The sequence below is a fragment of the Rhincodon typus genome, chromosome 16, assembly GCF_021869965.1.
Source record: "Rhincodon typus isolate 14 chromosome 16, sRhiTyp1.1, whole genome shotgun sequence".
Classification (NCBI taxonomy): Eukaryota; Metazoa; Chordata; class Chondrichthyes; order Orectolobiformes; family Rhincodontidae; genus Rhincodon; species Rhincodon typus.
In genome coordinates, this window is record NC_063347.1 from 30,094,111 (window position 1) to 30,108,610 (window position 14,500).

At 39.0% G+C, this 14,500-nt stretch overlaps 1 protein-coding gene across 1 annotated transcript in view; it reads left to right on the forward strand.

Annotated features, from left to right (window-relative positions):
* The window catches only part of slmapa (sarcolemma associated protein a), a 254,138-nt gene that overhangs the window by 45,221 nt on the left and 194,417 nt on the right, over nucleotides 1–14,500 (forward strand). The window contains exon 2 of the mRNA XM_048606410.1: nucleotides 7,792–7,939. Within this exon, the coding sequence (XP_048462367.1) occupies nucleotides 7,792–7,939 (148 nt within the window). The remainder of the gene's footprint in view (nucleotides 1–7,791; nucleotides 7,940–14,500) is intronic.

The following is a 14,500-nucleotide window of genomic DNA, read 5'->3' on the forward strand; positions in this document are numbered from 1 at the left end:
GAGGGCAAGTTGCTTCCTGGCTACTCTATCTGTGCCCCCATAACTTTATACATCTTGACCATGTCTCCCCTCCGTCTGCTGTGCTCCGAAGAAAACACCCCTAGTCTATCCAATCTCTCTTGATAACCAAAACTCTGTAGCCCAGGCAACATCCTGATAAATTTTCTCTGTACTTTCTCCAGTGCAGTCACAGCCTCCCATATGTGGATTCCAGAACTGCACACAATGTTGTAGCTGTGGCTTAACCAACACTTCTATACAGTTTCAGTATAATTTCCCCTCTGTTAAATTCTCTGTCTTGGCCAATAAAGGCAAGTGTTCCATATGCGGCCTTAACCACTTTACCTAACAGTTTCATTACCTTAAGGGACCAGTGGACATGCACAGCAAGGGCCCTATTAACCTTGGTGCTTCCAAGGTCCTATCTATCATCTTGTGTCACCTTGCCTTGTTTGTCCTGCCCAATTGCATCAGTTCACATCTATTCAGATAGAATTCTGTCTGTCTTTGGGGGCTCACTCGATGGAGTTTAGAAGGGTGTGGGATCTCATTGAAATTTGTAGAATACTGAGAGGCCTGGATAGAATAGACATGGAGAAGATGTTTCCACTGGTAGGAAAATCTAGGACTCTTGGGCACAGCCTTGGAGTGAAGCACCAACCCTTAAACTGTGATGAGGAGGAAAATTTCTTCAGCCAGAGGGTGGTGAATCTGTTGGAAGTTATTGCTGCAGACGGCTGTAGCAGACAAGTCATTGAGTGTACGTAAGACCGAGATAGGTAGGTTCTTGTTTAGTAAGGGCATCAAGGGTTACAGGGGAGAATGGTGTTGAGAAACCGATCAGCCATAATTGAATGATGGAGCAGACTTGAGGGGCTGAAATGGCCTAATTCTGCTCCTATACTTTATGGTCTAATAAAGTGATGTTTTGGCTTTGCATTGGAAGTGAACAGAACACAAAATACATCTGTCATGCTCCCTGTAGAACTTATTACATTCTAAAATGGTATTTGAATTTCTATTGACTGATTTGATTGAAAAGATTTCCAATCAAGATGTCTAGTTTTATTACTTTTTGACTATAATAAACTAACAACTTCTTTTATCAAAACAGTATTCTTACATAAGGCAACTTGTACTAAAAATTGAATTTCAACTGTACAAAAATCACCCTCAACAATTACACTTTAGTCTGTTCCTTAAATTAACACCAGGAGTCAGTCCAAAGTATTCAAAAAATCCTGATGGTTCTTTTCCTGTTTTCCTTTACCAGCTTAAAATAACTTTCTCAAACTTAATTTTAAGTGTTATCCCACAGATGTTTTCCTTCAACTCAAAACTATAGGAATCATCCAACCCAATTTAAATCATCGTAGCCTGGCCACTTCAGTGTGAACACAAGCTCCCACCTGCATTCAGTATGGTGACCAATAGCTGCGTCTCTTCCCTCACTCTCTCTTTTGCTCCCTTTCCCATGTCTTCTCTCTCACGCTTTCTTTTCTGTCTGGTCTCTTTCCCAAATCTTATGCAGTCACAAACATTAAAAGCTTTGTCTCATGCTAGTCTACAATAATGTATGCACTGTCCTTGGAATCAATATGTATGCAAATAAATATGGGCTTCTCCAGTACACTCTTCAAGTTGAAGCTGGTCTGTAATATGTTGGGAGTATACAGTGTACAGTATGAACTGGATTCAGCAGTGCTAGGGCAATAAATACAGCTGCATGTACGTGTGCTAGTGAGGAGTCAATGGCCTAGTGGTATTATTGCTGGACTGTTAATCCAAAGATCCAGATAATGTTTTCGGGACCCGGTTTGAATCCTGCCATGGCAGGTCGTGGAATTTGAATTCAATAAATACCATATCTAGAATTAAGAATCTAATGACTTATAAATCCATTGCCACTTGTCAGAAAAACCCATCTGGTTTAGTAATGTCCTTAGGGAAGGGAGTCTGCATTCCTTACCTGATCTGGCCTACATGTGACTCCAGACCCACAGCAATGTGGTTGACTCTCCGCTGCCCTCTGGGCACTTAGGGATGGGCAATAAATGCTGACTAGCTAGTGATGCCCTCATCCTGTGAATGAATTTAAAAAAAAATGTAGAGTTTTGGCTTTGGGCACATTTAACAATCCAACTGCAAATTTGGGCTAGTTTATTTGAAGTGATGTTAGTATTCAAGTTTCCATTCACCTATCTGCATATTTACAAGGTAAAGTCTTTGAGCCAACACGATTGGACAGTGTTTTGGATTAAGGAAAGATAGACTTGATTAGGAAAGATTGAGGAAACTTGACTTGGTTAAATGTAAGAGATAGCAAGAACTGCAGATGCTGGAGTCAGAATCAACACAGTGTAGAGCTGAAGGAACACACCAACCCAGGCAGCATCAGAGGAGCAGAAAAGTTGACATTTTGGGTCAGGACCCTTCTTCAGAAAAAAACTTCCGAAGAAGTGTCCCTACCGGAAACGTCAACTTTCCTGCACCTCTGATGGTGGCTGGCCTGCTGTGTTACTCCAGCTCCACATTGTGTTGTCTCTTGGTTAAATGTAACTTTGTGTTTTAAATTCCCATGAGCTTTAATGCTGGTTTGGCCAAGCTAAAAGAAACTGCAGTCCAAAGATTTTAATTTGTGACTGGCAGAACCAACACAACCAACATCAAAAAGGTGGAGCACACAAAAATTATATACTGCTGACATGTATGGTTTGCAAAAATACCAGCATGAACTTTTAAGAGCAGTAGTCAATTGCTAGCTGCAGTTTGCATCTGTGAAAGCTTGGAAAAGCAGCCTTTTTAATTATTAACTGTTTGAGAGTCAGAATTTCAGATGTTCTTTTGGATTTTTCACATGCAAGATTGTATTTACTCAAATTTTACTTTTGAACTGATAGAATATAATAAACCTGGAACTATGTGAGCATCGATTCATTAGCTATTATCAACCAGCACCTTAAATTGCAGCCTGCCATTCATTCATGGAATTAGAAGATTGGTTTATCACCAAAATATGTAGCGCAGTGATGGTGATATCACTCGATGGCATGGGATCAGAATAGGTGGACAAGTGGCAGATGGAATTTAATTCAGAGAAGCATGGGGTGATGTATTTTGATAGTCAATATCACAGTTAAACAGACCATGAGAGTGGATGTGACAGAAAAACTTGGGAGTTTATATTGAATGAGTAGTTAGCAAATCATATGGGATTTTGGGCTTCATAAGTAAAAGAATTGATGCAAGAACCGGACCTTCTGCTGAACCATCATGAAGTTCTATTTAGCAAAAATGAAACATGGCATCTGAGAGTCAAGGTTCCCTTGATAGCACCTTCTAAACCCACAACTTCTACTGCCTTTAAGGACAAAGGCAGCAAATGCATCCGAACCTGTTCTTTTCCAATCATATGCTACCCTGACTTGGAACTATATTGCTGTTCCTTCGCTGTCAGTGGATCAAAACACAAACTGTCTCTCTTAGCAGTACATATATTGCTACACTTAAAGGATTGGATTGGTTCAAGAAGATGACTCACCATAATTTTACCGAGCAATGAGGGACTGTCAAAAAAATTGATTTTTGTCATTGATACCCACATTCTAGGAATCAACTTTAAAGAAGTCCTGGCTTCTTGGGTAGCACGTGAGGGCACTTGAACATAAGAAATAGGAGCAGGAGTAGGTCTCAAGCTTGCCTAAAATTCAACAAAATTATGACTGTCTGGCTCAGGGCAGAACTTCTCTTTCATGCTAACTCCTCATAGCCCTCAACTCTGATATTTCAAAAATCTACTTCCTCTTGAAATACTTGCAATGATCTAGCCTCAACAATATCAGGGGTGGCAAATTCCTGACCTTCACCTCTCTTGCAAAAGAAATTCCGCTGCATCTCACTTTTACTTAAGTGTCCCCTTATTCTGTAACTATGCCCCCAGTTGGTGATTTCCGCATTAGTGGAAATATTGTCTCAACAGCTATCCTCTCTGAATCTTGTATGTTTCAATAAGGTGACCCCTCATACTTCTAAACTCTAATGAATAAAGGCCTTGCTGTTCATCCCAGGTATCAGCCTCGTGAATCTCTTTTGAACTGCATCCAATGCCAGTCTAGCCTTTCTTAATTGGATCAAAACAATGCAGTTCTCCAGGTGCAGCTTAACCAATACCCTGTACCATTGTAACAAGACTTCCTGTTTTTAAATTCCAATCCCTGAACAATAAACTCAAACTCAATCCAAGCCAAAATTCAATTTGACTTCTTAATTTCTTAATGTACCGGCATCCTAACCTTTTGAGTTTCATGCACAACACCCAGATCCCTCTGTGCTGCACTCTTTTGGAGTCTTGCTCCGTTTAAATAATGTTCTGCCATTTGATTGTTCCTTGAGAGTGTGCAGGGATCATTAACCAGAATGGTTCCAGGGACTTGAAGCAAAGGTGATTGGTTGGGAAGAGATTTGATAGAGGTGTACAAGATTAAGACACATCTTTAAATTAAAGATAATCAAAGAAAAGCTGTTCCAATTTGCTGATTGTATAAGGACTATTGGACACCAGTATAAAAACTCACAGTAAAATCTTTTAGAAATAAATAAAAAAGGGCCATCAGCCCTTTGGAGGGTGAGACCTTGGAATTAATAATGGGGAAAGAGGTCAACAACAGAGGCTTTGAATAAATATTCAGTATTTTCTTTACAGTAGAGTGCACAAAAAGCATTCCAAAAGTAGTAGAAAAACAGGGAGCAAAAGTCGTCGTCATCATTAGATGAAAGATGCTCAGAAGTCTAGTGATATCAAAGGGTTACAAGTACTCTGGACCAGATGTCTTGCAACCTAGAACGTTAAAGGACAATTAATCTCTGGGATGTTTAATTATTGTTTGTACTCCTAATAGATTGTAATCATTATTGATTTATGAGTGAATAGCATTAACATTTGTACATTAGGCTTCAGTTAGAAAGGTCTGGAGTTATTTTTAAGTTTTGACACATTTTGAAGAAATCTTTCAATTTTGCAGATGTTGTGTTTGAACCTGGATGTATAAACCTTTTTCTCCTGAAGAAGGGAAATAATTTAGTGTTTAAAAAAGGTTACCTCAGTGTAAGATGTTTACTTTGAAAGCTCCAGAACTAAAGTGTTTAATTAAAACCCTGCAGGAGTTATTGAAGCTCAGTTGTGCATAGTTCTGAGGAAAAGACAGTCCAATTCTTACAACTAGGAATTGAAGCGTCAATTATGTTAAATTATGACAAAAAAGGGAATTCGCTCTGTCTGGGAGATGCAAAGGGGTGCTGTTGAGATTAATATGCTTATATTTTACCATCTGATTCAAGATCTTTAAACTTTTTGTATGTAAATAGTTTGGTTTATACTATTTTATCTTTTTATTTGCAGAATAAATTCTATTTTATTGTCAACACCAAATTCATAGCATTGCTTGTCGTTTGGTGAAAGACTACTTCATTAATTTTTTAAAAAAATGATGTATCAAGCCAGATTTTAGTCTGGGATCTGACTTGTCAAATAATAACATCAGCTGGGTTTGTAACACCACCAATGCAGAGCAGTTAAAGCAATGATGAGTGCAGGTTGTCATACCTGGAACAGTACAAGGCACATTTCAAAATGAGATGTCAACCTTATGAAGCTCTAACACCCAACAATTTGTATGCTAACCAGAATGATCAGAAAATGCTGCTTAACTCTGTAGTCCTGCCACATCCAGTCGTGACTGATGGTGGAAATTAAGCAGCTCACTGGAGGTGGAGACTCCGACAAATATCCCTATCCTCAATGATGAGGGAGTCCATCACACCGGTGAAAAACATAGGACTGAGGCATTTGCAACAGTCTTCAGCCAGAAGTGCTGACAGGATAACGTATCTCGGGTGGATCTTTGAATATTTTGAAGGCTGAGTCAGAGATTTTTGATTGACAAGGGAGTTATGGGGTAAGGGAGAAAAGTGAGTCAAGTCCAATTAACCATGATAGAGCCATTGAGATATACAGAATGGAAACAGAACTTCTGGTCCAACTCATCCATGCCCAACCAGATATCCTATATAATCTAGTCCAATTTGCGAGCACTTGGCCCATGTCCCTCTAAACCCTTCCTATTCATATACCCATCCAGATGCCTTTTAAATGTTGTAACTGTACCAGCCTCCGCCACTTCCTCTGGGAGCTCATTCAATACACACACCACCCTCTCTACATGAAAAAGTTGCCCCTTAGGTTCCTTTTATATCTTACCCTTCTCACCTTAAACCTGTGCCCTCTAGATTTGGACTCCCCCACCCCAGGTAAAAGACCTTATCTATTTACCATATCCATGCCCCTCATGATTTTATAAACCTCTGTAAAGTTACCCCTAAGCTCCAATGCACCAGGGAAAATAGCCTCAGCCTATTCAGCCTCTCCCTATAGCTCAAACCCTCTGACCCTGGCAACATCTTCCTAAATCTTTTCTGAACCCTTTGTAGTTTCACAACATCCTTCCTATTAGGAGGGAGACTAGAATTGCATGCAATACTCAAAGTGGCCAAACCTATATCCTGTATAGCAACAGCATAACTTCCCAACTCCCATATTCCATGCATTGACCAATAAAGACAAGCATACCAGATGCCTTCTTCACTATCCTGTCTACATGTGGCATCCACTTTCAAGGAACTATGAGCCTGCAATCCAAGGTCTCTTTGTTCAGCAACACTTCCCAGGACCTTACCGTAAAGTGTATAAGCCCTGCCCTGATTTGCTTTTCCAAAAGGCAGCACCTCACATTTATCTAAATTTAAACTCCACCCACCACTCCTCAGCCCATTGGCACATCTGATCAAGATCCTGTTGTATTCTATCGTAACATTCTTTGCTGTCCACAACACCACCAATTTTGGTGTCATGTGCAAACTTACTAACCATACCTCATGTGTTCACATCCAAATCATATATATGAATGACGACAAGCAGTAGACCCAGCACTGATCCTTGTGGCACACTGCTGGTCTCAGGCCTCCAGTCTGCAAGGCAGCCCTCCATCACCACCCTGTTTTCTGTCTTATTAAATGATAGAATTGGCTTGATGGGCCAAATTCCAGTTCCTGCATCTCACAGTTTCTCATGGTCTCACAAGATTTCAAGTTTTGAACAAGAGATTCAGGAGGAATGAGACAATAAATTTGTTATACGGCATTGGCAATGACCTGGATCTCATTGCTTATGATGGTGGTGGGAGCAGCAATATCAACAATTTCAAGAGGAAATTGGATAGGTACATGAAGGAAATAAACTTAAAAGGCTGTGGGAATAGAGCAGGGCAATAGAACTAACTGAATTGCTTCTCGGAGAGTCAGCATGGACTTGATGGACCAAATAACTTCCCTGTGAAGTATAACTACCCTCCCTAATGTCGTTGTTTGTCTACCTACAGCATACGGACTGCAGCAGTTCAAGAAGGCAGCTCATCACTCCCTCCTTGAAGGCAGTTAGGAATGGGCACTAAATGTTAGCCTAGTTATCAACACCCAGGTCCCACGAGTGAATAAAAATAAAGCTCCAGTACTAAATCTGTAGTACATACAATAGCATTTCAAATTTACACAGGTATTAAGATGAAGCCATGATGTTCTTGAACACTTTTCACTTCACTTTTGAATATAGTAATAGCACTTTTTTTTGTTGTGAGTGAATGAGTTCCATATGTTGTTTAAATTAAGAAAACTACCACATTTATTTTTGTAGCATTCTAGGATTTGAAGATACCACTACTTATTTTGCTTTTTTCTCAGTTCTATCTACAGGACACTAAGAGTAGTAATGGTACGTTTATCAACAGTCAGCGTTTAAGTCGAGGATCAGAAGAAAGCCCGCCATGTGAGCTCCTATCAGGGGACATCATTCAGTTTGGTGTAGATGTGACTGAGAACACCAGGAAAGGTAAGGGTACGAAGCCAACTTTTTTATTTTTCCCTTATCCCAAAATATTAACTTGAAAAATACAGATATCCAATTTGACTGTTTTGTACTGCTGTCTTGTCTGTTGACTTATAAATGTTTATGTATGTTTGTCTGGTGCTGTGAATGGTGCAACTCACCCTGACACCATAAGTGCTAGATTTGTTTTTATTGTTGAAAACATATGTTGTTCCTGATTTATTACTTATGGATAGTTTTGTGTGTTTTTTTTTTTCCAAAGAGTTTTCTTAAAGACTTGATTTGAAAAAAAGTGAGTTTCTGCTGATATGTTAAATCAAGTGGCCTATTAAAATTGAATTCAGTAATATGATACACATTGGTATACTGGATGGTTATCTGACTTTATTTTTAAGAATATATAATTTTGTTGTTCAGGAATGTTTATAAAAAAAATTAAGGCTTCCATTTCTATCACTTGACTCTTTCTTTCTTTTTGATTTTTTTTTCTAATCAGAAGGTCAACATATCTATTGTACCACAATTGATTGGAACTCCATAAGTTTCCTGAATCTGAATCATAGGATTTCGACTAAGTCAGTCAACTGCGAGATATATTATTGCTGTTGTATTTTATCTGACTGTATGATAGCTTGTAGAGGAGACTAAATACCCTCAGAAAAGCTAGTGCCCAGAAATAGCTCCCAATTTGGTAATTGTTTGTTGACCGTAAGCAGCTGTCGGGCCACTTTTTGGTAGAGATTCTTGAGTTTTTAGTGATTCTTCAACAATTCTTTGGAGACTACAAAGACCAAATCAAAAAATAAGAGTTGAACACAAATATGCCATAGCTGACTGTAAATCTGATCAGAAAATCTGATTTTTCATTTTTATTCATTTGTAAAAGTGGACATCGCTGACTTGGCTAGCATTTATTGTGTAGACTTGCTCGCTGAACCAGTGTGTTTGATTGCAGATGTTTCGTCACCCTGCTAGGTAACATCATCAGTGCGCCTCCGGTGAAGTGTTGGTGTCCTGTCCCACTTGTTATTTATATGCTGGGGTGGTTGACATCACTTCCGGTTCTGTTTTCAGTTGTTTGTATGTCGGGTCTGGTTTAACGTGTTTGTTGATGGAGTTCTGGTTGTAATGACAGGCCTCCAGGAATTCCCTGGCATGCCTCTGTTTGCCTTGTGCTATTATGGATGTGTTGTCCCAGTCAAACTCATGTCCTTCTTTGCTAATGTGTATTGAGACCAGTGAGAACTGGTTGTCTCTTGGTGGCTAGTTGGTGTTCATGTATCTTTATTGTCAGTTTTCTTCTAGTTTGGCCTGTGTAATATTTCTCAGTCTTTGCATGGTATTTTGTATCTCCTGGAGGCCTGGCATTCCAACCAGAATTCTATCAACAAACACATTGAACTGGATCCTATATACAAACCACTGAAAAACAGAACCGGAAATGATGCCAACCATTCCAGCGAACTGAAGCATATAAATAACAAGCGGGACAGAACACCCAATGCTTCACCGGAGGCACACTGACCACGTTACGTAGCAGGGTGACAAAACGTCTGCAGACAAACACACAGGCTCAGCAAGTCCACAACCTCATCTGTAATCCAAGCCACAAATCTTCTCAAAAACTTTAGCATTTATTGTCTATCCATCATTGCCCTGCAGTCAGTGAAGTGTCAACCACATTACTGTGGGATCTGACATCACATGTAGGCCAGAATGTAGGGATCTCAGATTTCCTTCCGTAAAGGACATGTGAGCCAGATGTATTGGTGAAGATTGACAAATTAACAGCAGCTTGTAATTTGATAGTGCCTTGAATGTCTTTGGGCTTTCCACTGACACCTAACTGAATATATAGCGCTGGTTTGGAATTCTGGATTTACCCCTCCAAATTAGTCTGATACAATCAAACAATTTTATATATGTTACCTTCTGAAAGGCAGGAAAAACCTTTGCCTGGATTTGGCTGGAAGATGTTTACTCACATCTTGCATTGCCATTATCTCTTGCCACAACTGATGACCATTTTCCACAAACAAGATACAGGACAAATAGGGTACAAGACAATCAGTTCTCTACTTTACTTTATAAGACTCCGGAAATAGTATTGATCATTTTATTCAACTGATAACGTGAAGGGTTGGATTTTCTGAGGAGTAGCAATCACCATCAGGATGCTGTCTTGCTTGTATATTTTTAAGTTAAGAAAGAGTTCTGCATTTGTGAGAGAAGATTCAGATCAGGACTTCTTTAGAAATGCAGAATGTAATTTGAATCTGACAGATGCTTTAAAGAATAGAATGATCAGGAGGAAATCAAACACGGTTGCTATCACCTGTGATTTAAAGGTCCAGTATCACTACTTTAACAGCTCATGGGAAAGGGTAAGTACATAAGGTGTGAGTTTAGGATACCAGCTGAGTCCAGTGGCGAGGGAGTGGGCTGTGTCAAGTCCCAAGGGGAGGGTGTATTGTCAGGTCAGGCTCCAGAGTGTAAGTGGTAAGTTGGAAGGTCAATTTTATAATGAACTAGGTTTTTAATTGCCTGATGTTTCCTACGTAACTATTTATTTAACTGCAGCAGACCCCTCCAAATTCTTGAATTTAAATGGATACTTTTGGAGACTTCTAGGCGCAGTGTAATTTCCCATTTATTGTCTTCAGTTTCCCGGGAAATTCCCTCAGTTTGCCACCCAAGGAATTCCACAGGGTCCTGATATATCTGGACATTGGAGAATCTGGGGCACGATTTATGGGCTTTAATACAAAATGCAGAGTTCAGAGCACCTTGCATCTTTATTCTGTAAATTAGGGAGATCTGCATTTTGCAATGTTATGTCATCATTTCCACACTTAAGCACTTATTATTATTGAAAGTATAGTAAGAATTGCGTGATAGCTGTTACAAATTATAAGCTTTGATAATAAATTTATATATAACATGATCACAATTTGCTGCCATAATTTTTCAATAAGCCATTTATTTATCTAATCAGACAAAAATGATAGGGTGTTAGAAAGCATCACCAAACAAATGATTTTCCAGGAGGATTTTTGAGAATCATGGAGAGGTTTAGGAAGGAAATTCCAGAGTATGGTTTTGAGTAGCTGATATTGCAGTCTTTGTTCCGAGGGGATTGGAGTCATTTCAAAAGAAGGGGAGAATATGTATATGGTCAGTCTCAAAGGAATACTGAATTTATGGGGATTGTTTATGGCTGTAGAAAATTGCAGTGTGAAGGAATGAGGCCACTAAGACATTTAAACACAGGTGTGATTTTGAAAATGGAGTCTTTGGATTTTTGTGAAGCACTGTTTTTCGCTGGTCATAAATGAATGAAAGGAAAAAGGCTTATGAATGTGTATGTAGAAACTGTCATTCCTCACTTTCATTAAGTCTGTACAGCTCATTTGTTTAGCACAGCCCTTTAGAACGACTCTTTCCAGTACTTTTTTTGTCAATTATATGATCGCCTATCTTCTTGCTTTATGTAATTCTACACGGGCAAAGATTTTATCAAGGAGATGCTATCAAAATTAAATAATGTAGCATAAAATTTATTTTGAGCTGTATTAGGTTGTTGTGATATCACTGGAGAATGTAGTTACATAATCACAGTAGATATAGATATACATAATTTACTGCTTAGTTGGGTGGCTGATGTAGAATCTGAAAACCATGTTAAATCAACATGAATGCGGAATTTCTGTCTGTATAATACAATGCCTCCCCATAAAGACTGCCACATTTATTTAAGTCAGAACAGCAAAGGTATACTTTAGCCAGACCAAAGATTTAGAGTAAGTATGCACAAAAATTAATTCATGGGATGCGTTTGTCACTGGCTCGGCCAGTATTTATTGTCCATTCTTAATTGGCCAGAGGGGCGGACAAAGTCCGGTGAAGGAACAGTGCTCTGAAAGCTTGTGATTTTAAATAAACCTGTTGGACTATAACCTGGTGTCGTGTGACTTCTGACTTGTCCACTCCAGCCCAACACCAGTACCTCTACATCATAGCCAGAGGGGTGTGACGAGCCAATCACATTGCTGTGGATCTGGAATCATGTGTCAGCCAGGCTAGTCAATGGCAGCAGATTCCCTTTCCTAAAGAGCATGAGTGAACGAGATGAATTTTTCTGACAATTGACAATGCTTTCACAGTCATCATTAGACACTTAATTCCAGACTTTTATTGAATTCAAATTCCGCCATCTGTCATTGTGGGATTCTGGGGACCTGGGTTTGAATATTAAATGTGGATTACTATTCTAGCGATAATACCCCTCAGCCATTGCTTTCCTTTGTATAATGTGTTAAACTGAGGCCCTCCAGCCTAGCAAGTGAACCTAGAAGACCCCATGGCAGCAAATGGAATGAGAAGTGGGATTTCCGGGGGTTTCTGAGACAATATTTATCCTACAATCAATTGGATAATCAGGCCAATTATGTATTGCTAATTGGTTGCTGCATGTCCTGCATCACACAATTGACTGCATTTTGAAAGTAGTTCGTTGGCTTTGATGTGCTTTGGGACATCCTGAGGTCTTGGGAGCATTGTATAAATGTATTCATTCATTCTTTTCCTAATACTTATTTAAGTAACTAAGCTGCCTGCTTCCTGTGCTAAGGGCATTGGCTCAAAGTGTTATCTGGAGCTAAATATGAAGAATTGCCACAATTAGCAGTAAAGCAATTTCTTCACCTCCTGCAATAACATGATTGATCGATCAATTAATCAGTCCTGACCTGAAATTTTAAAGATCTGCCCGATGCAGAACGTTTTACAGTCAATCATAAATTAACTTAATTCTGAACTTCTGTCACCAGACTTGTCAACTTGGAGCCATTTTGATAACCGAGAGATCCTGTTTATCTCTATTCTTCCACTAACCTCGAAGTCATTTGTGCAGATGTAGGACAAAGTATTCGGAAGTATATTTCATAAATGACATCCTAAAAGTACCAACCTTTGTTCCAGTGGTTTAAGCACAAGCTGAAGGCAGAAATTGTAATACTGTCAGAAAGAAGACAATGCCAACCTCATACTATTTATCTATGACAAGCAAATATTTTCTTTTATGATAAAATTGTTTTGCAGTTGGAACTAAGTTAATATCAGGTAATACTGATACAAGATGCTACCTGTTTTTAGAACAGGCACATGGCTCCAAATCTCTGCCATGCCTATGCAACTAGAATTTTGTCTGCGCCACATGACAATTGCCTTCCAAACATTGATTTTGTGACTTAGTGAAAGAGTGATATAGTTCTGTCACTGTGTCAAAATCGCCGTTAGGAGCTCCTTTCTGAACACTGAAGTGCTTTACAGTTTTTAACTATTATTTTAGAGTTAATTTAAATCAATAGTATTTCCCTGTCTGCTTTGTCCACTGAGTTCGAGTCAGTCAGTCCCACTGGTGCTTATCTTAAGTCTGTAGGATTTGCACAATCATTTGACGGGAAGAAATTGCCCAAATATGTTGCCTTCCTCCAAATATCCTGATAAATTTTAATAAGCCTTGGCTTTACTATAAACACACAGACATTTGAGTCTGGGTTTTGTCTCCCTCCAGAATATATACTTCCCCAGTTGAGTATATTGAGTGTAGAATTTGTTTCAATTCTAACAGAAAAACTTAAACAAGATAATTTACAAATTTTACACTTATGAACAGAAAAATACTAAACCTAGTAAAATCCAATTGTTACTTATAATAACTATTCGAGAATATTGAGGAGCATGTAGGAAAATATTAGAATATCTAACAATAGAATATCTAACAAAATCCAAGAATGTAGTATCTATCCACATTTCAAGTTAGGTTTTGCCTTTAAAGCTCCAGATGACTAAGATATCTTCTGGTGGTGAGAGGAAATATGTTTTGGGAATTATTATCCCAAGTTTTCAAATATTTCTGAAATTTCAGTGAAAGGATCTTGTTTCTATTTTGTTCAGGTCCCTCCAGCTTTGCAAATGTGGGTGCTAATCCGTTGTGTAAGTTGCTCCTGCCTTCATATGATGCTGTATCATTTACCATTATTCCTTAATTATTCAGGGAATATTCCTGAGGAACAGGAGTAGGCCATTCAGCCCCTCGAATCTGTTCCAGCATTCGGTGAGATCATGGTTGATCTGTGCCTGACTCCACATAGCTGCCTTGGCCCATATCTCTCTATAGCTTTGCTTAACAAAACCTGTATTTATCTCAGATTTAAAATTAACAGTTAATTTCACTGCCATTTAGAGTCAGAGTTATAAAGCACAGAACCAGACCCTTCAGTCCAACTGATCCATGACAACCAGATATTGTAAACTCATCGAGGTCTAGTTGCCAGCATTTGCCCCATATCCCTCTAAATCCTTCCTATTCATTTACCTATCTAGCTGCCTTTTAAATGTTGTAATTGTACTCACCTGCATCACTTCCTCTGGCAGCTCGTTCCATACATGCACCTCCCCCATGTGAAAAGGTTGCCCCTCAGGTCTCTTAAATCTTGCCCCTATCACCTTAAACCTATGCCCTCTAGTTTAAGATTCCCTACCCTGGGGAAAAGACCTTGG